A 24,052-nucleotide genomic window follows, 5' to 3' on the forward strand; every position below is an offset into this window, starting at 1 on the left:
TCTCTCCCCCTTTTCACTCTCCTTACAATGTGTATGATAATCAAGGTGGGCCATTTCCAGCACAAATCCAGCATACAGTGCTGTGCAGTCAGTTTACACTGACATTTGCTGAACAAACCTGTGACTCACTGGGCTGAGCACAAGCCGGGGACCCAGGAGCTCAGAGGCTAAGGCTGGCTCTGCCAACAGCCATAAAGGCCTTGGCTGTTTCACCTTCCAGGCACGTCACCAAACTATCCCCCTCTGCCAGCAAAGGTATCAGTTCAGCGGGCCTCGGGCTCCTCCGCAGGGGCGAACTGGGCTGAGCAGCGCGATTCAGACTCTGCAGGAAGCTTGAGCCCTGCGCGTCTCCGTACACTAGGAACTGCGTGTGTGTATAGCGCCTGTCCGCCACGCTACGGGATCGCGGAGTAGCCAATTCCTGCCGCTCGGTCGCTGTCTGCGTTGCGCTGGGCTCGGGGAACGGAGCAGGCAGGCATGCCTCGCTTCGCTCAGCTGGTCATGGGTCCGGCGGGCAGTGGGAAGGTGAGACCGGCCCCTCCCTGCCTTGTGCCGGTGGGGTATTTGGGGGTGTAACTGGGGAGTGTGGGGGTAAGGGGTAGTTGGGGTAATTGGGGGCATGGGTGTAACGGGGTTTGGGGTAACTGAAGTGGAAGTTGCCATGTGCCATTGTCGGAGATTGTTGCAATTTAAAATGATGTAAAGCGGTGGTGGCTCTTCAGATAAAATAATACTTTGAAGTAGCCTACAAATAACCCTTTGCATTGCACTTGCATCGCTCCTTCTGAGGATTGGAAGGTGCTATACAGTGGAGGTATTATCCCTATTTCACAGCCAGGAAAACTGAGGCATAGAGGGGCAGTAACTTTCCAACATACACAGCAAGACAGGCAGAGTTGGGAGTGGAACCTGGGAGTTCTGATTCCCAGACCCTTGCTCTGACTGCTATACAGTTGCCTCTCCTTTCAGGTGTAAAATTGCAACACCTTTTAGGTACTTTCAGCTGTGTACTAAGGTTTCTATTTAAATTGCAGAGCACTTACTGTTCCACCATGGTCCAGCATTGTGCAGCCATAAACCGCTCTGTGCAAGTTGTTAACCTAGACCCTGCAGCAGAATTCTTCAATTATCCTCTGATGGCTGGTGAGTTGTGCTTGGGATCACTTTCTTAATTTCCCATACTCTCAGAACTGCTGAAAACAGGTAAAGAATATAACACTTCTTACTCAGGATGAATCAGGCTTGAAGATTGAGTTTTCTTACCTTTTAATAAGATACTTTCAGATTTAGTTGTCTAAATTTAACCTGTCTTGATATCAAAGCTGTTCTGGTTTTATTGACAGCGTTCTCCAGAATCTAAATCTGTTTGTTTGTTTGTTTTTTTAAATCTAAGTCAAGAAGCAATATATACATATTTTAGGCATTTGGAGACTGTATTAGTAGGACCTACAAAAATACTCTTCCTGAATCTACAGCAGTATTTAACAAACTTCTTAGAAATAGTCAGCTTTACTGTTTCCCCTGTATATTCAGTGAGTTTCTCTTGTTTGTTTGAGGGGTTTCTCACATGGCAAAAGGGAAAAGAAAAACCCTTTTAAACAAAAAAGTAGGAATTTGTGACTGTAAAATCACAAAAATTGTGAAAAGGCTTGTGGGGATGGGGGAGTTGGTATAGCACCTGAAACAAATTTAGTTGGTCATGTTTGTTTTGAGAATTACATTTGTTGTAGGAATTTACCTCTGGAACCTATGTACCCAGTGTTGAAAAAACAAACATACACAACATGCATCTTTTATTGTAGACATTCGAGAATTAATTGAAGTGGATGATGTTATGGAAGATGACTCCTTAAGGTTTGGCCCCAATGGTGGTTTAGTATTTTGCATGGAATACTTTGCCAATAACTTTGACTGGCTTGAGGATTGTCTTGGCCATGTGGAGGATGACTACATACTCTTTGATTGCCCAGGTAAACAAAATTCTGTACTCTGGTGCCCTCATTTTTTCTTATCTGATGTGTAACTCTTAAATGATTTTTGCTTGTAATGGTAATTTGCAGATAAAGTCTTTTTTGTACTGTTGTGTTGTTCAGTGCCAAAAAGTCACTTATTATTTTTATATAAATCTATCCAAGATCTAGTAGAATTATCTAAAAAGAAAGATCACACGTTCTGTGCTAGATTTCACTAATTTTAATAGCAATATCCCATGTCTATCTGTTAGTTCATAATCAAATATCATTATAACATACTGGCACTGTCTCTGCATTAGCTTTACATTCCTACATACTAATTATGGATGTGTCCTAGGTCAGATTGAACTCTATACTCATTTGCCAGTGATGAAACAGCTGGTGGAGCAGCTGCAGCAGTGGGAATTCCGTGTCTGTGGAGTTTTTCTTGTTGATTCTCAGTTTATGGTGGAATCTTTTAAGGTATCAGTTTTAAATCGATTTGTAACAATGAAGTTTATAATTTATAGAAGAACAATTAATCTGGGGAAGTGAATAACTATATTCAAAAGCAATCATAATGTTTTTTCACCTATCTGGAACTCTCCATTGTTACATTTCTGTAAACCTGAATATTGTTTATGGCCTAATGGTTCGGGGGTGGGGTGGGAAGTGGGAGTCAGGCATTCTGGGTCTTTTTTTTCCGGATCTCATATTGCTTGCAGTGTGACACTGTCACTTGCTTAACCTGTAAAATGAGGAAAATTGGCACTTGGAAAAATGAGGCTCTGGAAGTAAGGTTCAGGGACACACCGAGATAGGAATCGAACCCCTGCCTCTCCAGGAGTGGGTTGGCTTCTGACCTGGCAATGTTCTTGGACAAACAAATGTCTCCTATGTTTCATATGTATCTGTAGCTAGTTTTGCCTCTCTGGTAAAAATATCCAGTTCCGGTAAATGAGGGTGTAGTGGTGAGCTGTGTGGAGATGCATAGAGTTGGGTGGAAAAGGCTGACAGGGTAAGTTAAAAAGGTATAGTGCAGAATGGGGGGGAAGTGAGATTGGGGACTGGAGACACTGGCTATCTCTACGCTACAAGCTAAGGATGTGATTTCCCCTGCTCATGTACACGTACTCGCGCTAGCTCTCCCCAAGTTAACGCCAGTATAAATAGCAGTGTAAACTCAGTAGCACAGGTAGCAGCAGCGGAGACATGGCTGAGCCATGCCGAGTGCATACTCACCAATTTTAGGTGGGTTTAGACTTGGCACTGTTCAGCTGTGCCTCTGTTCATAGTTATGCTAGCTTGATGAGAACTAGGGTGAGCATGTGTATGTGAGCAAGGGAATCACATCCCTAGCTTATAGTGTAGATGTAGCCAAAGTATAGGGAAGGAGGCTAAGAATACAAAGCAGGAAAAGAGGGCTAATGGGTGTAGGAAAAGAGAAGAAAAAGAGGAAACACACAGAATTATCTATCCTAGGGAAGGAAAAGAGAGAGCATAGTATGGTCACTTTATATGTGGGGCTTAGAGGAGTAAGGGTCGTTTTATCCTGGTTAGAAGGTGTCTGCTATATTTTTTTCAAGTCCTTAGGATACCACTTACATTCTGCACTTGTAAGATCTTCAGACAGAAGGTATTAAAGTGCTTTACAAAGGAGCTTGCCCTTTTAAAAATAACTAACATTTAGAGCATACACCTGTGCTCATCATTTATTAACTATTTCAAAGATTCTAGACCTGGGGAAGGTGGGGTTGTTACGGTTTTGTTGCGACACCAAAGCTATATGAGGGCAGCGTCACTACCTGCTTCCTTATATCATGAAGTTTAGTGCATTGTTGCAATGCAGTAGCAGTATATTTACTGCAGTGTTTACTGGGTACCTTTTAAAAATTCTTAAGTTATTGCTGTATATTTGTGTGTCTGTATTTAATTTAGTCACTTTTCTTATTTTGTCAGTTTATTTCTGGTGTCTTGGCAGCCCTCAGTGCAATGATATCGTTAGAGATTCCACAGATCAACATCATGACCAAAATGGATTTGTTGAGCAAGAAAGCTAAAACGGAAATTGAAAAGTAAGTTTTGAAAAATATGTATTCTGTGTTTTGACACCATGAGGCAAGATTCAGGACAAATTCAATCTTATGTCCTCCCAAAGTGAAAATGGAATCTCTGGGGACAGCTTGTGGAGAGCGGAAGCCAGATGGAGGAGTTAAATTGTTGAGACATTTACAATGTAGCCTCTGATAATTTGCAGCTAACTTTGTTGGATGATCTTCTGCATCCATGTGTGTATACACATGGATAGAGAATTGTCTTGGAGAACTGTAAGATCCTTCTGAATTCATTTACAGAGGATTTTGCCTATGTAGCTCAAATCCTAAATTAGAGGTCCTCCTGCTTCATCATATTGTAACTGTTTATAGCAATGAAAATATAGTCCCTTTTCTTTATATGCAAATACCAAGAGCTACATTTCTCCCATAGTCTCTCCAAAAATGTTTTAAATATTCATAGAGCTTTTATGGGTGAAAAACCCACTTCTTTAGCCTAAATAAATCTGTTGCATCTGAAGAAGTGGGTTTTTTACTCACAAAAGCTTATGCCCAAATAAATCTGCTAGTCTTTTAAGGTGCCACCAGGCTCCTCGTTGTTTTTATGGATACAGACTAACACGGCTACCCCCTAATACTTAAATATTCATCTAACCTATAAGTAGAAAATTAAAACTTCAGTGAGTTTGGTACTAGAAATCATAATCTTGTAAGCCATGTTTATACATGTAAGAAAACTCTGTTTTTAAAATAGCATCTGCAAATATGTTCCCGCCTAAAATTAATTAATTAAAAGTACAAAACCACAAGCAATGGTGGCAATGATTTGAAGGTACCATGCATTATTCAAAGTCTTGACAGATGTTTTTCTAATGTTAACAAATACTTTTTTCAGGTATTTAGATCCCGATATGTATTCTGTGATCGAAGATTCTGCAAATATACTAAAAAGCACAACGTTTAAGAAACTGACTAAAGCTATATGTGGATTGGTAAGTGATATGTTGGTGTTTTATCCTAACTGGTGCAATATACTTTTTGAAATTCAATCCTTTATGATTTACAAACATTACAGTATCAGGGTTAATTTTTCTGAACACGCTTATTTTTTATAGTTTCTAAAATATTTAGATCTTTCTCAAAAATGATGTTGTGATACAACTGATTTACTAGTATTGCTGGGAACTAGAGCAGTGGTTCCCAAACTTTTTTCCATCAAGGACCTCTTTAGCATCCAACCCTAAATGTCCTCAACCCCTTCCGTTTTCAGTGCTCCTGGAACACACCTGCCAGCGTGACCTCTCTCACACACTGCATGGGAGGTTACACTGTGCAGAGGATGCTATTTTGAGAACAAAATGGCATCCTCCATGCTGCAAGAGTGCCAGAATGCTATTTTGGTGCATTCCAGCCTTAGCTTCAGGGACTGACCCCCGAATAACGCATGGTGAACCCCGAAAGGTCCGGGGACCCCACATTGGAGACCACTGACCTAGGGAATTCTCAGATTTATGAGTGAAAATGCTGACAAATTGGATTTTTTAAGCCTAGTCTCTCACCATCACTGGATGCTAGACTGAAACTCAGACTCTCTCATAAGTTAAGCATATAGTCAAGATAACATCTAAGTGATCCTGATGTGTAAGCAGTGTAGTGGATTGAACTGAGGACAGGCAGCCAGGAGCTCCAGAATTCTAATCTTGACTCTGTCACTGGTTTGCTGTATGGCCTTTTATCTTGCTTTCCCCATCGGTAAAGCAACTGATCTGTTAGCATCCCTGTCTTGTTAGAGTTTGTGTGGATTAATGCTTGTTGTTTGAAGTATTGAGTGTTCTTTATTATTTATTTAACACATCCTCTAAGAGTCATACTTTTGAAAACTTTCCTGCAGATTGATGACTACAGCATGGTTCGATTTTTACCTTATGATCACTCTGATGAGGAAAGCATAAATATTGTGCTGCAGCACATAGACTTCGCCATTCAGTACGGGGAAGATCTAGAATTTAAAGAACCAAAGGTAAAGCCCTTTTGTCTTTTAAAATGTAAAGTTTAAAAAAAACTCAACCCAACCAATTAAATGTAATTCTTTGAGTTTAAGAGGGTTGGTGTTACTTTGAAACATGGGCACTGACACTGCCGAGAAGGATTTGTGCAGCAGAAGAGGAGCTGGCCAGCATTTTCAGCACTGAGCAGGGCAGAGTTTAGTTTATGAATTAACTGTGACATTTAACCTCTGCAATGAAAATGGATGGGTACGGAAAAGCTCTCTTGGCATAGTTCTGCAAGTTTGAAAAATGCATTCTGTGGGCTGCATTATTCATCAAACTAGGTTTCAAATTAATGGAATCCTAGATTTTAAAGCTGGAAGTGACCCTTGGGATCTTCTAGTTTGAGTTCTTGGATGACACTGGCCAAAGGATCCCACCCAACAATTTCTGCATCAAGCCCATACCTTTTGTTTGAGCTATAGAATAATATCTAAAATATAGACTCTAATGAGACAGATGCATTAAACTCAGATCAAAGCCATACTTAGTTTTATTACTATTCAGATATTCATGAATCCTGAAGAAATAAATATCTGCCCTTCTTATTCCATTTTGAAATTCAGTTGTTCAGTACTCTTTAAATATACAGGTTTCAGAGTAGCAGCCATGTTAGTCTGTATCCGCAAAAAGAAAAGGAGTACTTATGGCACCTTAGAGACTAACCAATTTATTTGAGCATAAGCTTTCGTGAGCTACAGCTCACTTCATCGGACGCATGCAGTGGAAAATACAGTGGGAAGATTTTATATACACAGAGAACATGAAACAATGGGTGTTACCATACACACTGTAACAAAATATACAGTATGCCTGGATTCAGATTTGTTACACTCTAAACCTTGGATCTATAGTATCTACAAGGACTGCAGAAACCAGACTGCTTCTTGGTATTCTTTGTTACCTGTTTTAAGGAATGTTGTGATTCCTGTTGCAATAGAAATGCCATAGAATAGATGTAACCATAGAAAAAAATTGAACCAATATTTACTTTGTTTATTTTGTGGCAGGAAAATGAAGAAGATAAACCTGCTACCTTAGACGAATATTTTCAAGACCAAGTGGATGAATAAAGGGTGTATATACCAAAAGAAGAGAGAAAATAGCCTGGTTGTAAAATATGCCTAATTAAGGAATCTTTCTCTGAATATTTGTGTGTGTTGTTTTTTTTTTTAAATATCAAAACTAAAACTTGAATAAATGGATAGAGGAAGCCAGTCATGCATTTCCATATTATTACTTTAAGAAATAATTGTCATTATTGTATATAAAATATTTAGCCACAGTCACAATAAGTTAAATTCCATGCAGATGATTACATTTCTTCTTTAAATGCTAGATTGCTTTAAAAATCTGGTGGTTGTAGAGGGGCACTGTCAAAATAAAAATCATATATATTTTTTTCTTACCCCATTACTAGTAGCTTATTAGTAGGGAGAAAGTTTTTTAAAAAATCTAGTTTATTTACCGTTTATGCTGTTGGTTCATATTTTGTATTTCATTCATCTTAGACAACTAAAGGTGGAGTAGTCATTTTCACTTTCTGGTTAGTTGTGTATTAATTTAGTGTTGTTGGGTTTTGGTTCCCAGCACTGCAGAAAAATGTTTAAAAGCCCCCAATAACATGTTTTTTTAAACCTCATGAAAATGTTGTGATTGATATATCAATCACCAAATTCATACCTGTTATAAATTGATGTAGCTCTCTTGAAGTCAATGCAATTGTACCTGGTTATACCACGTATGAATTTGGTCCATTAGGTTTTTGTTAATCTGCTCACCAATTATTTAATTTCATTTTAAACAACCTACATCATAGACCTATGCAACCTGGCAGCGTCCATCTATCCTCCAAGAGACGTTTTGAAATCCTTAGCCAATGGCAAGTTCTCTGAAAGAGAAATCTGACTTTTAAGCGTTGAGTTAATACTTCAGATTTACACAACTGTTCAGAAAGGTGTGAAAAGCTGTTCTTTGAAGGAAACTGTGGCTATTGCTGTAGTACTCTGTACAATATTTAAATATGAAAAAATACTTTTTCAGATGTTTATATTTCATTCCTTGACTATCACAATGTTTAATAAATTGTATGTATAGGAAAACCAACAATTCCCTTGTTTATCCTTCTAACTTCCTTGGGATTTCTAGTTGGAAGATTTGTTGATTTTAGGAGTTCTTGCCTCATTTTAGCATAACTTTCAGACTAGAACACTTGCATGGTATATTTTAAAGGGGCACTCTTAGGTTGTTTAGGTCTGACACCGTTTGACGAAGCGTGTAAAAAAAAAAAAAAAAAAAAAAAAAAAAAAAAAAATGTGACGGTCACATGACTGCTCCATGGTCGTATATGCACACCAGAGAGAATGGTAGTGATATTCATGTAACAAAGTTCATCCTTCCCTCATCTGTATTCTGCCTGCTAATCTGTCTCCCCAGGGACTATTTCTAGCATTCCAAATTGTTGAGCAGCTTCAAAGAGCTGTCACTTTAAAACCAACAAAACAAACGCAGGGAGATATAACTTTTTCCTCCAAAATTAATTACACTGGTTTGGGTTGCAGCAGGTGCATCCCGTCCCTTAGCAGCAGAAAAGTCATAGCTTGGAGATATTGGATTTTGAACCTATCATAGGTAGTAAGCTTTACACTACTGGAGGTAACAATCTCTTTGCAATGGGACACAACATCACTTCTACCTGTTTGTGATTCATCATGAAATATTTGACCTGAAAGTACGATGACATGATTTTAAGGTCACTTTTTTCTCTCCCTGCAAACCCTGAAGAGTTGTACAACATGTGCCATATACAGAATGACCAGTCATACGGTGTGGTATAAAGGTTTGACACTTGTTTGGAATGACTTGTAAAACTCATTTGTGACACTATCACTCGTGAATAATGCAGCCAGCCTAAACTCATGTTGATAAACATTTCATATGTGTGGTTTACATAAACATAGGCATTTCATCAGTAAGCACAGTGGTGGTAAAATGCCTGTGTTCACATATTTGACTCATTGGATTATAAATAAAGAAAGAAATAAAAGCAAACAAGCTAAATTCAGATGAATTAATGAGAATTGGATGTGACACCTGTAAAAGGACAATTGAAAAAGGAAGAGTGAGTGGAATCCTAACCCTATTGAAGTCACTGGGAGTTGTGCTGTTGACTTCAACAGAGACAGGGTTTCACCTATATTCTTCATGCTTCCAAGAGGACATTTTAAAAATTCAGTTGAGGAGGAGAAGTAGAGTAATTGCTGGTTTTCTTTTAAAATACATGTGCTTTCCCTTGTACCGCTATTATATTGTCAACAAGTGATGTGTTACCAGGGCACGCTCATTTATATATTGCTCCTTTTATTACCTTATTTCAATGCACTAAGGACCAAATCAGTCTTTAGAGGCAAAACTCTCATGGACTTCGGTGGGAGAACTGCTTGAATAAGTGTTGCAGGATTTGGCTCTGTGTGATGATACATGCTTTCAGGCAACCTACTCCAGCTAAGATTCCATGAACAGGAAAAAAATAAAATCCTCTCATGTGCTACTTAAAGTAACTTTTCTGCTGATAAAAACTTAAACACAGTGATGCCCACTTAAGAAAGAAAAGCATTTCTAAATTAGATTAAAATTGCCAAGAGTTATACAGGGTTGTCCATATTATCTACCAATAATAATTTCAGAGGGCATGCTGTCCAGGCAAGAATTTGGTAGCAAATAAGGCAACTGTATTGTGTCTAATGTTTCTCTCCATAAATAATTCATATTTCAGTGGTACTTGTATTAAACTTATACAATAAAACCTTTGGTGCTTTTGTACAGACATAAAATCCTGTATGCATATTAACCCTTAAGTAACTTAATGCATATGGAAGCAGTCCCACTGACGTCTCATGAGTAAATTACTCATGTATCTTTGGAGGATTTGGCCCTAAGTGTTAATTGTATGCAAGTCATACAAGTCTACTCTTGGATTTAACTGATAGGCTTATCAAATATTTGTTAGCTTTTTATATGCGAGCATTATTAAATTATATTCTTTGTAGTGATCCATTTATTAACATTGCACATCATACATTTTTAATCACAAATACTTAAAAATATCTTTATGGAAATAATTGTTTAATGCTTTAATTTAGGATTGTATTTGGATCATATCTTGTGACTATGTCTCAATATCTGCTTCTGGAGTTCTAAATGGTTCAGATGATGAGCTTTCTGTCACTTTCCTTAAGAGATAATTAGATCATCTAATACAACACCATATTTATATTCATCTGTGTTTCTGCTTAGGTTTTTCTGCTGATCACATGTAAACACCTGACAAAGTCCCCATAAACTCCCTTTTCTTTAATCTTAAGAAACTAGATTGCTTGCAGAGACTTTTGATGAGGCATGAAGTAGATTTATTTTTTGAATAAATGCCAGACTCATCTGTATCACGTTAAAAGCTGGACCAAGAAAAATATTTTGGCTGAAGACTGTATTTTTAATTTGCCTTTTCAAAGGATTGCAATAGAAGTTAAAATCCCTATTCTTGAACCTAGTGAGCATGTCATTGACGTGCTCAGTTTGATACAAAGTGTTAAATCACCATCTTCTCCAGGGATTCCTTGGTGAAAAATACAGCACTTTACTATAAAGGAAAACGGTATAGAAACATGTTGATGCCCAGAATTTCTAAACCACTGAGATGAACGTCTCCCTGGAAGTTTGAATCCGTGAAGTACAAATACTTTCTAATAGAGCTTTGCATTCATTAAATGCCTAACATTGGAGAATGTATGTATCTAGGCACTGATAATGGTCCCTATCACCATAATATCAGAGCATCACTCATTTATTTAAATAGAAAACAATGTCTCCCTTCCCAATCTGTAGAAGTATCATGATTAGTTTGTATGTGGTTGTGTGTGAGAATACCTCATTAAGGAAAAGCCAGATCAAAGAAATGGGTTCCACACTTAAGGCTGGTTTCAGAGTAACAGCCGTGTTAGTCTGTATTCGCAAAAAGAAAAGGAGTACTTGTGGCACCTTAGAGACTAACCAATTTATTTGAGCATGAGCTTTCGTGAGCTACAGCTCACTTCATCAGATACATACCGTGGAAACTGCAGCAGACTTTATATATACACAGAGAATATGAAACAATACCTCCTCCCACCCCACTGTCCTGCTGGTAATAGCTTATCTAAAGTAATCGTCAGGTTAGGCCATTTCCAGCACAAATCCAGGTTTTCTCACCCTCCACCCCCCCACACAAATTCACTCACGAAAGCTCATGCTCAAATAAATTGGTTAGTCTCTAAGGTGCCACAAGTACTCCTTTTCTTTTTACACTTAAGGCTGAGCAGCTGTGAGGCCTGTGAATATTTTAACTACGTAAGCCTGAGTGTATAGTACCAGCTGAGCACAGTTTCTAGGTTTGTTATTTTACATCAACAGGTATAATTTACTCAGTCTGCGGGGTTGTTCTCAGTTTGGTAAAATAAAGCCATAAATTTATCTGGTTGTTGATCTGCCCTCTGCTTTCAAACAAGGAATCTGTCTAAGATGGTGATAGCAAGAGCAGGCTTGCAGGGAAAGTCCAAAGGGGGACAAATCTGGTAATGGTGGGGTGAATCTCAGGAGCAAATCATCTGTGTCTGGGGGAGAGTGCAGCCCCCTCAAGTCTTCTGCGGGGGTGGCATCATTGCAGGGAGAAGTGAGAACTGCACTTCAAAAAGAAAAATAATCTAGGTAGTGGTTGGTGGCTGGTTAAGGATTGCACAGAGTGGTCCAAACAGGAACAAATAACAGCAGGGTAACAAAACATTGCTAGAAAATTGAAATCGTTTCTACAAAACCTGGTCTCAAACAATACCCTGAAGATGTGCCATTTCTGCATTGGTTTTAACTGAGTAATGTCTTCAAAGAACATGTTTGTTCTCTTGCTAAGTAAAAGAGAAAGTGCCATTGATGTATCTTCCCCCTTTGGGTTTCTATTAGAACAAATGAAACATTCAGGCAGGGATTTAGGCCCTGATCTGGCACTGGGAGTCTCACAAGTGGGGCTTTGCGTCCACAGTGGTGCCAGCTCTCATGATTTTATCATGAGTCTCATGATACTTGGTGTTTTTCTTAATACCCCAGCTCCTGGAGTTAAGTGACTGTAAGAATCCCAACTTCCATTTTTTAAAAAGTAAGTTTCTAAGCATCATGATGGTGGAGAAAAGCTGAACCTTCTGAGCTCAAAACCCAAAAGGAAAACAAAAGCACTAAATGTTATTTTTAAAAAATCATGATTTTTGAGTCAATCTCATGATTTTGGGGTGGGACTTTTTGCTTCTATTTGGAGCTGATGCAGGACTGGGGCCCCAGTCTATACATGTCTGTACTTTGAATTCAGCAATCAGCAGCCAGGAACCAACTTAGCTGCACAGTGCAAACCTTAGTGCAGACAAGGAGAGTTGTGCTTTGCACTGGTGGAACTGCCCTCTCTGAATCTCTCTCTTTAAAATGTTGTGGGCTCAGTTCACTCCCAGGCTTGCAGGCCCCTGGTAATAACAAATCCATCCGGAGCAGCGCAAGCAGAGCTCAGGGGTCTGAAGCCTGTTAATTTCAGTGATGTTACATCCGGGAAGAATTTGGTCCATTGCATTTAGAATGTGAGAATCTTGCCAGAGCCCCTTCCAGGAGCCGAGTCGCTGTGAACTCAGGATGATTTTTATTTGCCAAGGCCAGCAGATGGGAAGGTGCGTGTGACAAAATTCTGATGGTGACTCCAAGGGCAAATTGGTCTCTGTTAAAAGCATCCTCCCCTAGGTGTGTGTTGGGCACATACAGGGTCTCTACCCGTAAAGGCTCAGGTGTCTTCTTAGTGCTCTGACTCCCCCTGCCGGCCAGCTCTCGCCCTCCGCCCAGTCACTTCCTGCTTGCAGCAGCCCTGGGTGGGACAGGAAGCGCTGCCTCTTTTGCAAGCCCTGCATTGCTGGCTCGAGCAGCTTCCTGCTCTGTCTCCTGTGAAACTGAACCGTCGCCACCAAAGATGCCGGTAAGGGAAAGGGGCGCGTGCAGTTCTGCAATGCACCGGCTTCTGGTGTTGGCTTGTGTTGCATCCTGCTGCGCACTGAGAACAGGCAGTGGCTCTGGGTTGCTGCTAGCCAGGGAAGGGCAGGAAAGTGCTATGCGGGTGCTAGGCCGCGGGGTGATAAATTGCTTCTTCCCCCTTCGCAGTCTGCAGCCCAGTGGGGTTTAAAGGAATCGGGTCGATTATTAAATGTAACAACATGTCTGGGTTTCTGTCGCTGTGTAGAAATAGGAAGAAGCTGAGTGAAACTGTAGCGGCTGCTGGGGGAAGTGTCACCTCGACTGGAAAAAAAGGGAAACTTCCTTTTATGGCAATAGTCAGTGACATTGAAAACCCCACAGCACTAATAATGGTCAGTGCAAAGGATTTTACTTCATATAGGCTTGTGGATGCAAAATCACTTGGTTGTGATTCTACAATTAGATTGGGTGGTCAGGCCCTTGTTGATTTAAGTGGGGCCTCTCTGCGGAGGAAGGGGTCTTCTGTGCTCGGAGAGACAGTAGCACCATTGAGGCCTTTATATTGCAACTTCACCCCAGTTTAGCTTGTGTAACTTTCTTTACACAGCATTCTTAAGACTGAAAGAATTGTTGTCTTGGGACTGTTGTCTTGCATCACTTAGCATCATACTGAAATAGAGTAGGAATATATGATCATTGCCCTCACTCAAGCCCCCTCCCCCATCCCCCCCAGTCCACTACAAAACCTAGGGACCATGTGAGCCTTTCCAGTGACTAAAACTCTTTTAAAAATTAAGAATATTTCCTTGTTTCATAAGATAGGGAAATTATAAGTGAAAATTTATTTTTATATTAAAATATTTAAAAACCCTACAACAAAGCAACAACCCCCTGCAGCACCGGGGTTTTAGAGAATCTTAAACATGTATTTTAAGTGCATGTATATTTTGGAATAAGCCTCCTTTATACAGCATTGGCTCATATTGCAATTGTCAAGAAAAAGCTTATGCACCAAAGTATAATATGACTCTTAAGGTGTGTGCACTGACACTTTTTTGGAAAGTATCCACTGTTTAAGCTTCACTGGGAGTGGAAATAGAGAAGGATCTGAGTATTTTTACCACCAAGTCATTTAGACCTGCTCTGAGTTAGACAACATGGTGATGAAACACAACCATGCACCTGGTCTACATTATAGCATTCACCATTATTGCCCCTGGTGAGACTATGCCTATGGCAGTTCCATGGTATGAGCTTTTCCCCCCAGAATGTTCCTTAGGCCTGATTAGCTAGGTGAGAAAATAGCACTGGACTTATGCAAGGTATGGTTGCTGGATCATTGTTAACTGGATAAACTGCGCAGCCGTCGTTTGGAGGAGATGTGGGGGAAGTTTGTGTAACTTTGTTCTTTCAGGGGAGAAAAATGCCTATTTTCTTTTTATCGCTCACAATCAGCCTTCCTCTTTGTTGCAGGCTTATCACTCCACTTTAATGGACTCTGATATCAAGTTAATTGGGAACATGGCTTTGTTACCCATTAGAAGTCAGTTCAAAGGACCAGCTCCAAGGGAAAGTAAGTTCCCAACGATCTTTAAAAGCACTGTTTCCATATTCACATTTATTTATTTATTTTGCAGTCCATTCAAAGCCAGTCTAAAATGCAGCATTAGGCATCTCTTTGATGGATGTTTCACATCGGTGATCTGGAGATGGTTAGAGGTAAACATTATATAACTGAGACTTTTGAATAGTTTGTGTGTGTCCAGTTTTCAGAGTGAGGAGAAAAGGGACAGATTAGAAACAGGGGCACTTCCTGGTGATGGAGGAAAATGGCTCTCAGATGATTGTTGATGCAGTTGCATTGGGGTTTGCTTTTCCCAGATAAATAGCACAGCACAAGGAAAATTTACCTTTCCTCATCCAAGCTTCTGAATGCCTCTTCAGGAAGAGGAATCCTCTGATCCAATTTTTATGATGTGTCTCTCTCAATTGCTGTGTAAAAACAGCCTGTTAAGCTGATTTCTAACTCTACTCAATACTGTCTTGTGAAATTCTCCCCTTTCTGTAACTCTTGTACGAAATTATTTGTAGCTTTATTGCTTCTGAATTGTGTTTTTTCTTTTCATTCCATCTTGGTTTCCCTTCCTTCTGCCTCTGGGAGTTGCTTTATCCAGCTCCAAATAATATTCTGTCTCTAGCCCTTGCTTCTGTTAGGCATTTTATCATCTTGGGTCTTCGTATGTCACTTGCAATCAAAGACACCAGTCCTGTAATTGTATCCACATGCATGCATGTGGAGCCCCATTGATTTTAATTAGCCTCCCAATAGGTGCAAAGGTCTGCCTACACAGACCCGATGGGGGTCTTAGTGTATAAGCTTTTTGAAGCAGGGACCATATTTTCATATGCGTTTACACAACATCTAGTGGAATGGAGCCATTATTGTTAATTGTGTTTATTACAGTAGTGTCTAGGAACCAGCCAAGATCAGGGTCCCATAGCGCTAGACACAAACACCGAATCCACAGTCCCAAGAGCTTGCAGTCTAAGCAGACAGGACAGATGAAGGGCAGGGGAAAGGGGTATAACACGCAAGCAGAGTGAACAATGTGATGTGATCAAACATTTGCCCTGATCTTGACTGGGGCTTCCAGGTGTTACCATAATAAATAATCATGTGGTATCTTCCTGGTGTTACCTTCAATGGTGAACACATTTGATTTGTTTTCTCTTTAATGCCTCCAGAGTGCATAAGCTTATAAGCACTAAGGAAACCTTGTTGTAGTTTTAATTACATTCCATAATTCTCTTGGTTTTTGTTTTTTTTTTAAATTAAGCCTAAATTCACTATTTTCAGGCTAGTTCCTGCTGCATCATGCAGGCATCAAGATTCAGAACTGTGGGTTGTGGGTTTCAGTAGGTTTTAAAATGGTGGTGGGGCATTACCTAGAGCCTGTTATAATAATTGCATACTGCTTCCATATTTTTCCTCCTGTAAAGTCTTTCACAATGTCTCATGACCACCTGGCAGCATTACAACATTTGAATTTGAAATGGGAAAACATTCAATTCAGGTTTCAGAGTAGCAGCTGTGTTAGTCTGTATCCGCAAAAAGAAAAGGAGTACTTGTGGCACCTTAGAGACTAACAAATTTATTTGAGCGTAAGCTTTTGTTTTTGAGCATAAGCTACAGCTCACTTCAACGGATGCATATCGATTCAGATGATTCTACAGCTCTATTAAGGAAACCCAGAGCCTGCTGAATGTAATGTTATGAGATCATTTGCTCTGTGCATTTTTAAAGAGGAAAGTGAGGGTTTTTTTTTTAATTTTCTGTTGTATTTCAGAGGAGTTTATTTTTCCAGAACTGGTCTCAAAAGGCATTTTAATGACAACAGAACCCTCGTTATTTCCCACTAATGACTGGGAGACCTATTGAGAATCACTGGATTATTGCCCATAATGGAGTGAGCCATTATGATTGTAAAAATATCAAAACTGCTTGATTATAAAATTTATTTTGACAAGTGTATAGCTTGAATTCATTGATACTTCATCTTACAGTAAGTGTCCTGTACTACATGCTGCTGTGTGCAAGTAATGAGGCCGTGGTCATATGGAATATTACCACAGCACTTACTTTCCTATTAAATCTTTGCTGGGAAGCGGCACGAAACCACTGTGGCTTTGTTTTTTGTAAGAATGATTGTTTTTGCAAATGAGTGAAATGAAAGATAGTGGTATTATTTGCTGTAGGTCTCAGCAAATATTGCTCATCTGTTTCCATCTTTAATGGCTAGTGATGTTTAAGCGCTGCCTAATTTTCCCGTTTCCTACCTTTCTTGCTAGCAAAGGACACAGATATTATAGATGAAGCCATCTACTACTTCAAAGCAAATGTCTTCTTCAAGAATTATGAAATTAAGGTAAGAAATGATGATTTAAGATATTAAAACTCTGTGCACAGAATAGTTATTGGAGTCTGGTACCCTGTTGAAATGTAGAACTACTTCACGGCAATAAGCTTAAAGTTTCTGAGAATTTGTATATTTTGTATGTAGTATATAATGAAAGAAACCGTTTTTCTAGTTAAAACTATTTTTTAAGTAAGGTAAATGTGTCTCCTGTACTGTCAATGCCTCTCTTCTGTGAGAAGCCATAGGCTGAACATGTGATCGTTTTTACAGCTGCTGACAAATGGCTGTGGCTTCTGCTTCCTTTTATTTTGCAGAATGAGGCTGACAGAACCTTGATCTACATAACTCTCTACATTTCCGAATGCTTAAAAAAGCTGCAAAAGGTAATAAAATGTAGTTGAATTAAAGCTGAAGGAAGAAAATACAATAAATGGCAACAAAAATGTGCCAGTTCTGCTGATTTGCCAAGGCAGTGTGGAAACCCAGATAGGCAAAAATGGTGTTGTTTAGAACATAATGCTTCAAAGCACTGTACAACTTGGGCCCTCACACCCTATTTCTGATGCAGGTAAGTTTTAACCTCTCTGTAAAAAGGGGTAAGTGACGTGCCCAAGGCCATAGTGAGAGAGCGGCAGGAATTCCTGACACCCAGCGCTGTGCTCCTCTTACTGTTCCCAGGCCCTCCGTCCCCCAGTACTGTTGATAATTCTTGGGTCTGTAATAGTCTCACCTGGACAGTATGTTTATAGCAGGTAATGCCAGCACTGCTATGGTTTTAGCTCCTGTCAGCATTTCCACTGTAAACCTTATTTTATTTTTTTAAAATTCTTTCCTCACTCCCTTTTTCCGGGGTGTAGCCAGGATGAAAGGCAGCATGAAGTACTGTATAATCTGCTTCTTGCCTCTTTCTGTCCCTCCCCACCTATCCAAATACCACTGTTAGTCATCAGCCTCTACCAGATTTTCCATCATCTGCTCCCCACCCACTCCTCAAATCTGAAAGCACCCAATTCAAGATCACTGTAATCTTTCCCTTGCCTAAATCTCTAGGCTCTTTAACTTTCTCTTCCTACTGCGTGTCCCATTTGACGTTTGATTATATCTATGCACAATACCAATGAAGCTGGTGGGGGTTGTGCATTCATGTCTGAAGAAGAATTTGGCTACTTTATTACATTTTAAGGCTTGTCTATGCACACAAGTTGTACTGTTTTAACTATACTGCTACAGCTAAAGGGGTTCAAACCGCCAAGTATGGACCCAGGTATACAGGTATAAGAGTGCTTACTCCAGTATAGCCGGTCCTATACAGGAAGGGAAATAAACTATACTGGTATAAGGCACCTTTATCCCAGCATAACTGTGTCCACACTAGGGGTTTACTCCTGAGGGCATTCTGCACCAAAAAAATAAAAATTCTGCACATATTTTAAAATATTTTAAAATTCTGCAAATTTTATTTGTCAAATAAATGTGGGGGCTCCAGCATGGTATTGGGGCACGCAGGCCACTGGCTGCACAGAGGTAGGAGATCACTCTGTAGCTCCCCACCTGGGACATGGCTCAGCAGTGAGGCTGCACCCAACCCTGACAGCGCAAGGACTGGGCCTGCCCCAGAAACACTGCAGGGCCCTGCCCCTCCATGCCAGGTGCACCAGGTGTGGGCAGACAGGCTCAGCCTGGCAGGATCCAAGTGTGGGGGCATCCATGTGTGGGTTGAGAGGGTTCTGTGTGGGGCAATCTGGGTACGGGAGGTGATCTGGATACACAGGGGCATGTTGTGGGGGTTCTGGGTGCAACAGTTATGGGATTCTGCAGGGGGGTCCAGGTGAAAGTGTTTGGGGCTCAGTGGGGCAAGGTCTGGGTATCGGGGGGATAGAGCTTGGCAAGGGGGTCTAGGTGTGGGTGGTTCAGTGGGGGGTCCAGATGTTGGGGGAGTGGGGCTCAGTGGGGTGGGGATCCAGGTGCAACTGGTTGGGGCTCAGTGGAGTGGGGATTCGGGTGTGGGTGGCTCGTCGGGATAGTCCAGGTGCAGGGGGAGTGGGGCTTGGCGGGGGAGGGGGGGTTCTGGGGTGCGTGAGGCTCAGCAGAAGGGTCAGGGTATGAGGGGGTCTGGCTGCACAGGGGTTGGGGGGATTGGGAAACAGCTCCCCATACAGTGATCCCTCCACCGGTAGCTGAAGAGCGATGGGTGGGGTGTTTGCAGAGCTTCCTGCAGCCTGGGGAGAATTCTGGGGGTTGGTCTGACCCAGTCCTAGATGCCGTGCAGGGGAAGAGGAAGTCCTGTCCAGCCCAGCCAGGACTAGCAGCTGAGCCTGGCGCAGGGTAGGAGCCACCAGCTGGGTCTTCCCCAGTCTTACCTCCTGCCCCACAGTGATTTACCTCTCTGCCAGCTGCCCTGGGCACCCAAAACATACTGCTAGGGAAGGCCGTATTACTGCTTTTGTGGCTTCCCTTTGCTTCCCCATCAGAAAATCATTTTTCTGTGGGGAAGCAAAGAAATCTGTGGGGGACATGAATTCTGTGCATGCGCAGTGCAGCAGAATTCCCCAAGGAGTAGGGGTTGTACAGGTATAACTATGTTAGTGTTTAAAACAAAACACAAAAAAACCCAAACCCCCTCACCAAAAACTGCAGGTGGATCAATCATCAGTCCCAACTGCCAGAGCCACAGATATTCCAGAAAGCCTCTTTATATAGAAGCAAATGTACAAGGGCTCAATACTCTATAAAGACCTTTCTCATTTAGTTAGATACAGAAGGACTCCTCAGTACTTTCTCCTACCAGGGAAGCCCTGATATGTATCAATATAACATTTCGGCTGCACCAGCTTGTGTGTGTTTTGTTTTTGTTTTGTGATTGATCTCTCTTGTTTGGTTCTTCCAGTGTAATTCGAAAGGCCAAGGAGAGAAGGAAATGTACACGTTAGGAATCACTAACTTCCCAATCCCTGGCGAGCCGGGCTTTCCACTCAATGCCCTCTATGCCAAACCTGGCAACAAACAGGAGGACGGTAAGAATAAAAGTAGCCAAAAGTGTCTCTTAAAGCCATGCTTTGGCCTGCAGTTCACAGCCTGGATTAATTTTGTGGCTAAGGCCAGAAAAATGACTATGTAAAACAGCACCTTCTTAATTGATGGTTCTGCCTCCTGTGTGTATCTGGATTCAAATCTGCTGACTTTAGGAACAAAAATAGGCTGTGTCTACTTTTCACTTCTACTAGCTCTGTAGAGCCAACAGAGCTAAGAAGGAGGGAGCTGGACCCTCTTCTAGCTCTATCAACGGTGAATAGCTAGCTTAGTTTCATTTATAGGGCCAAATTCTGCTCTTATGCTTGTACGCAGTGTTGTTGTAGCCATGTTGGTCCCAGGATATTAGAGCGACAAGACGGGTGAGGTAATATCTTCTATTGGACCAACATCTTTTAGTGAGAGAGACAAGCTTTCAAACTTAAAAAGAGCTGTTCTTCAGGTCTGGGTAATCTTGAAAGCTTGTCTCTCTCGCCAACAGAAGTTGGTTCAATAAAAGATATTACCTCACCGACCTTGTGACTCTTATGCTTGGACAGTCCCACAGAAGACCATAGACATGCAGAGGTGTAATTGCAGGCTGGACATAACCTGTAAAATCTTTACTGCTAATGCATGAACCAGAAAGATCCCAGGTTGAGTTACCTTTTTCACTTGTAAATTGAGCAAATTTACTCTTGCAGTCACGGAGTGACTATAAATGTGGAAATCCACAATGCTCCTTTCTATGCATTTTGATTCTAACACAGCTAAGCAAAGCGGAAGAGCAATAATTGGTAGCGTTCAGATTATAGCTAAGGAAACGCTTACAGAGATCTCATATGTGATCTTCAATTAAAATTGTAATGGAAACTTATTAACAACAGAAAAGCTAGGTGCAATCATACTACTGCGTTGACTTTTGAAGGCAGATGTTTTCCTAGAATACTGACATGAGTTCCAATGCATAGAAATGTTCTCAATTCTCTCAAACTGAGCAGTTAAAACCATTTGAGGAATAATAATACATGGCACTTCTGTAACACCTTCATCTGAGGATCTCAAAGCACTTTCCAGACACTAATGAATTAAGTCTCCCAACAGTCCTTTGAATAGGTAAATACTGTTATCCCATTTTGTGGCAGAGGAAAAACCGAGCAAGAGGGAGGCTAAGGGTGGGATCCACAAAGGTTCTTAGGCATCTAAAACTCCCATATTTAGGCACCGCTGCAATCCATAAAACTCCCAGTTGGCTGCCACCAAGCCTTGTAGGTCCCTAAACTCAGCACCTAAGGGTGCATCTGCTCTATCAACTTACATCAGTATAACTGTGTCGCTCAGAGGTGTGAAAAATCCACACCCCCGAGCAACAGTTATACCGACCTAACCCCATGTGTAGAAAGCGCTGTGTTCACTGCCTCCCGTTGACATAGCTAGCACCTCCTATGCAGAGATGAGAAGCTCTTCTGTCGGTGTAGTAGCATCTTCACTGAAGCGGTACAGCTGTGCCACTGCAGCGTTTTAAGTGTAGACCTGCCCTAAGTGGGGGTTTTTTTTTTTTTTTTTTCTTTTTCTTTTTCTCCAGCCAGACACATTACTGCCTCATGATAGGCATCCGGACACCACAGACCCAGAGCGATTCACCAACTGGGAAAGACAGGCGTTCGGCTGCCTGTGTCTGATATGGGGGCCCCATCTGGTAGGCAGCCTCTGAGCACCAGTACCGGATCAGGCCCCCCAGGCGAGTTCAAACAAAATACCTGAGGTTGGGGGAGGAGAAGGAGGAAGACCTCCCTTATAACCTTTGGCCTAGTGGAGTGGGTACTCACCCAGGATGTGGTTGAAATCTCTCCTCTTTCTGAGGGGGAGAAGGAATTTGAACAGGGACCTGCCACCTTTCAGATGAGCATTCTAACCACTAGAATAAAAGTTATAGGGAAAGTTTCTGCCCGCCCCCCCTTGTCTTGTTTTGGGTCCTCCATGCAGCGTAGGTGACCAAGTGCCTATCTTCCACTGGTTTGTGGATCGCTAGCAGACCTAGGTACTACCCTGCATCCCAGACTTAGGCACCTGAGAGAGAGGCAGGGTTTAGCCCACACCTTTCAGGTCAGTATCTCCCATTGGCTAGCTTAGATGGCTCCCTGCCTAGCATGGTGGCTGTTGTGGATCACATTTGTTAAGACTCCTTTCTCTGACCATTCACTGTAGAGGAGGCTAGGCGCCTAACGCGGGCTTTTTGGATTGCAGTGTTGTTCCTGTGGTTTTCTAGGCACCTGAAAGTTAGGCATCACAGCGCTCAGTGTTACAACACCTAAGTACCTTTGTGGATCCCACCCTAAGTGATTTGCCTAAGGTCACGCAGTGAGACAGTTGGCTGGATAGAATCTGACCTGGTTCTAACCCTGTGTATTTCACTCTATATTGGTATGTGCTCTGTTTTAGAGGTGATGAGGGCCTACTTGCAACAGCTGAGACAAGAAACAGGTCTTAGGCTTTGTGAAAAGGTGTTTGATCCCCAAAGTGACAAGCCTAGCAAGGTAAGATGCCGTCCTCAATGACTGGGTGATTATTTATCCCAATTACAGGCTGTTTTTCTTTTCTGATTGGTGGATGCTTGAGGCATGCTCCTTCTTAAAAATGTTAACTCCAGAAATAATGTAGTAAATCGTGTCAAACATGGCTTGGTTTGCTATTTAAAAGGTGTGTCAGGTGTAGACCACGGAGTTGAAAGGATAGCTATGGAATGCGGTAGGGCAACAAAGGGGAAAAAGGAAAAACAACAGGGAGAGATGGGGGAGAACCTGTTAAGCAAGAATCCTGAGACTTAAAGGGATAGTGGAATAGTGAAAAGCGATTTAGACAAACATCTGTAATGTGATATGGCAGCAAATACCATTTAGGTTGCATAGGTAGAGGCATCCTGTTAAAGAGCAGGGCTGTAACAGTCCCCACTTGTTGGTCCAATCCTATGAAGTCGTGAGCACCTCCTGGGAGCTGAGAACCCTCAATTCCTTGCACTGAATTCAGCAGGCATTTAGAATACTCAGCATCATTCAAGTTGGGTCTGATATGATCACTCCTATTTGGGAAAGCCCTTTGCTACAGATATGAGTAGCAAAAATATCTAATTGATACATCAGTTCCTGACTGACTAGGTAGACATTTGCACATAAGTAAGAGTAACTTTACAATGATTAAGCCAATTTATTTTTTAGAATTATTGCCTACAAGTCACTGAGGACTCAGCTACATACCATATCCACAGTCTTGAGTTCATCTGCTTTTGAGTCAAGTGCAAGAGAATAAATTTTTAAAGTAGATATTGTGTGGGTTTTTTTATGTTCACTTAATTCAGAAGTGACTGAAATGACTTCTTAAATGTTTGTAAAAAAAGTTGGACTGAGATCAAGAATGAGACCCTTAATCCGTTTGTTTTTTTATAACCAATGGAAAATAAAAGCTTAGATCGGAATGATCACCTCAGCCTTAACTATGAGTCTGGTACTGCAACCTTATTCTACAGTGTCTTGATTTAATCCACACTTTGGGTCTAATCCTGCCTTCCCTGCACACCTAAAATTCCAGTCGAAGCCAGTGGAGAAAATTGGTTGTGCAACTAATGCAGGATCAGGTCCATTACATCTGAGTTAGTTTTAAATCCTATTTTGTTTTGCCTCAAATGTCTTACCTGGAAATTGCTACAGTATATCTTCTGATCCCACTGTATTTCTTTCCCACAGTGGTGGATCTGCTTCGTGAAGAGGCAGTTCATGAATAAGAGTCTGTCAGGACCTGGGCAATGAAGAGGCAATGAGATACAGACACAATGTTAAGCATTTTGCAGCAAGATGTATAAATATTCTGCCTTTGTTTCATATACATTTTATACCAAGGAAGAATAAGTGCTTATGAGGAAAAGCTGTCAATCTGCGGGGGAAGATGGAACAGAAAGCCATTTGAATACTGTACGCAAATGATGTTAAGCTGGTGCTTAATAAAAAATTATTTCTAACATGCTGTTTCAGATCAACGCTGCTTTA

The 24,052-nt window shown here is 41.2% G+C and overlaps 2 protein-coding genes across 2 annotated transcripts; both read left to right on the top strand.

Moving 5' to 3' along the window:
- Positions 1–24: 24 nt before the first annotated feature.
- Positions 25–10,114, top strand: GPN3 (GPN-loop GTPase 3). The gene is made up of 8 exons (XM_077835003.1): positions 25–525; positions 1,035–1,143; positions 1,803–1,970; positions 2,311–2,435; positions 3,912–4,027; positions 4,902–4,998; positions 5,898–6,026; positions 7,065–10,114. The coding sequence occupies exons 1-8, from the start codon at positions 478–480 to the stop codon at positions 7,125–7,127; spliced, it is 855 nt and encodes a 284-aa protein (XP_077691129.1). The 5' UTR covers positions 25–477; the 3' UTR covers positions 7,128–10,114.
- Positions 10,115–13,030: 2,916 nt separating this feature from the next.
- ARPC3 (actin related protein 2/3 complex subunit 3) lies at positions 13,031–24,026 on the top strand. The gene is made up of 7 exons (XM_077834960.1): positions 13,031–13,090; positions 14,560–14,659; positions 16,936–17,012; positions 17,318–17,386; positions 19,891–20,017; positions 22,455–22,549; positions 23,753–24,026. The coding sequence occupies exons 1-7, from the start codon at positions 13,085–13,087 to the stop codon at positions 23,813–23,815; spliced, it is 537 nt and encodes a 178-aa protein (XP_077691086.1). The 5' UTR covers positions 13,031–13,084; the 3' UTR covers positions 23,816–24,026.
- The last annotated feature ends 26 nt before the right edge of the window (positions 24,027–24,052 follow it).

This window comes from Eretmochelys imbricata, chromosome 15 (assembly GCF_965152235.1).
Source record: "Eretmochelys imbricata isolate rEreImb1 chromosome 15, rEreImb1.hap1, whole genome shotgun sequence".
Lineage (NCBI taxonomy): Eukaryota > Metazoa > Chordata > Testudines > Cheloniidae > Eretmochelys > Eretmochelys imbricata.

Coding starts and splice junctions, on each gene's coding strand:
- GPN3 (XM_077835003.1), top strand. CDS start 478: ATGCCTCGCTTCGCTCAGCTGGTCATGGGTCCGGCGGGCAGTGGGAAG. Junction 2,436..3,911: donor TTATGGTGGAATCTTTTAAG/GTATCAGTTTTA, acceptor TTATTTTGTCAG/TTTATTTCTGGTGTCTTGGC. Junction 6,027..7,064: donor TAGAATTTAAAGAACCAAAG/GTAAAGCCCTTT, acceptor ATTTTGTGGCAG/GAAAATGAAGAAGATAAACC.
- ARPC3 (XM_077834960.1), top strand. Junction 14,660..16,935: donor AGGACCAGCTCCAAGGGAAA/GTAAGTTCCCAA, acceptor CTTTCTTGCTAG/CAAAGGACACAGATATTATA. Junction 22,550..23,752: donor AAAGTGACAAGCCTAGCAAG/GTAAGATGCCGT, acceptor TCTTTCCCACAG/TGGTGGATCTGCTTCGTGAA.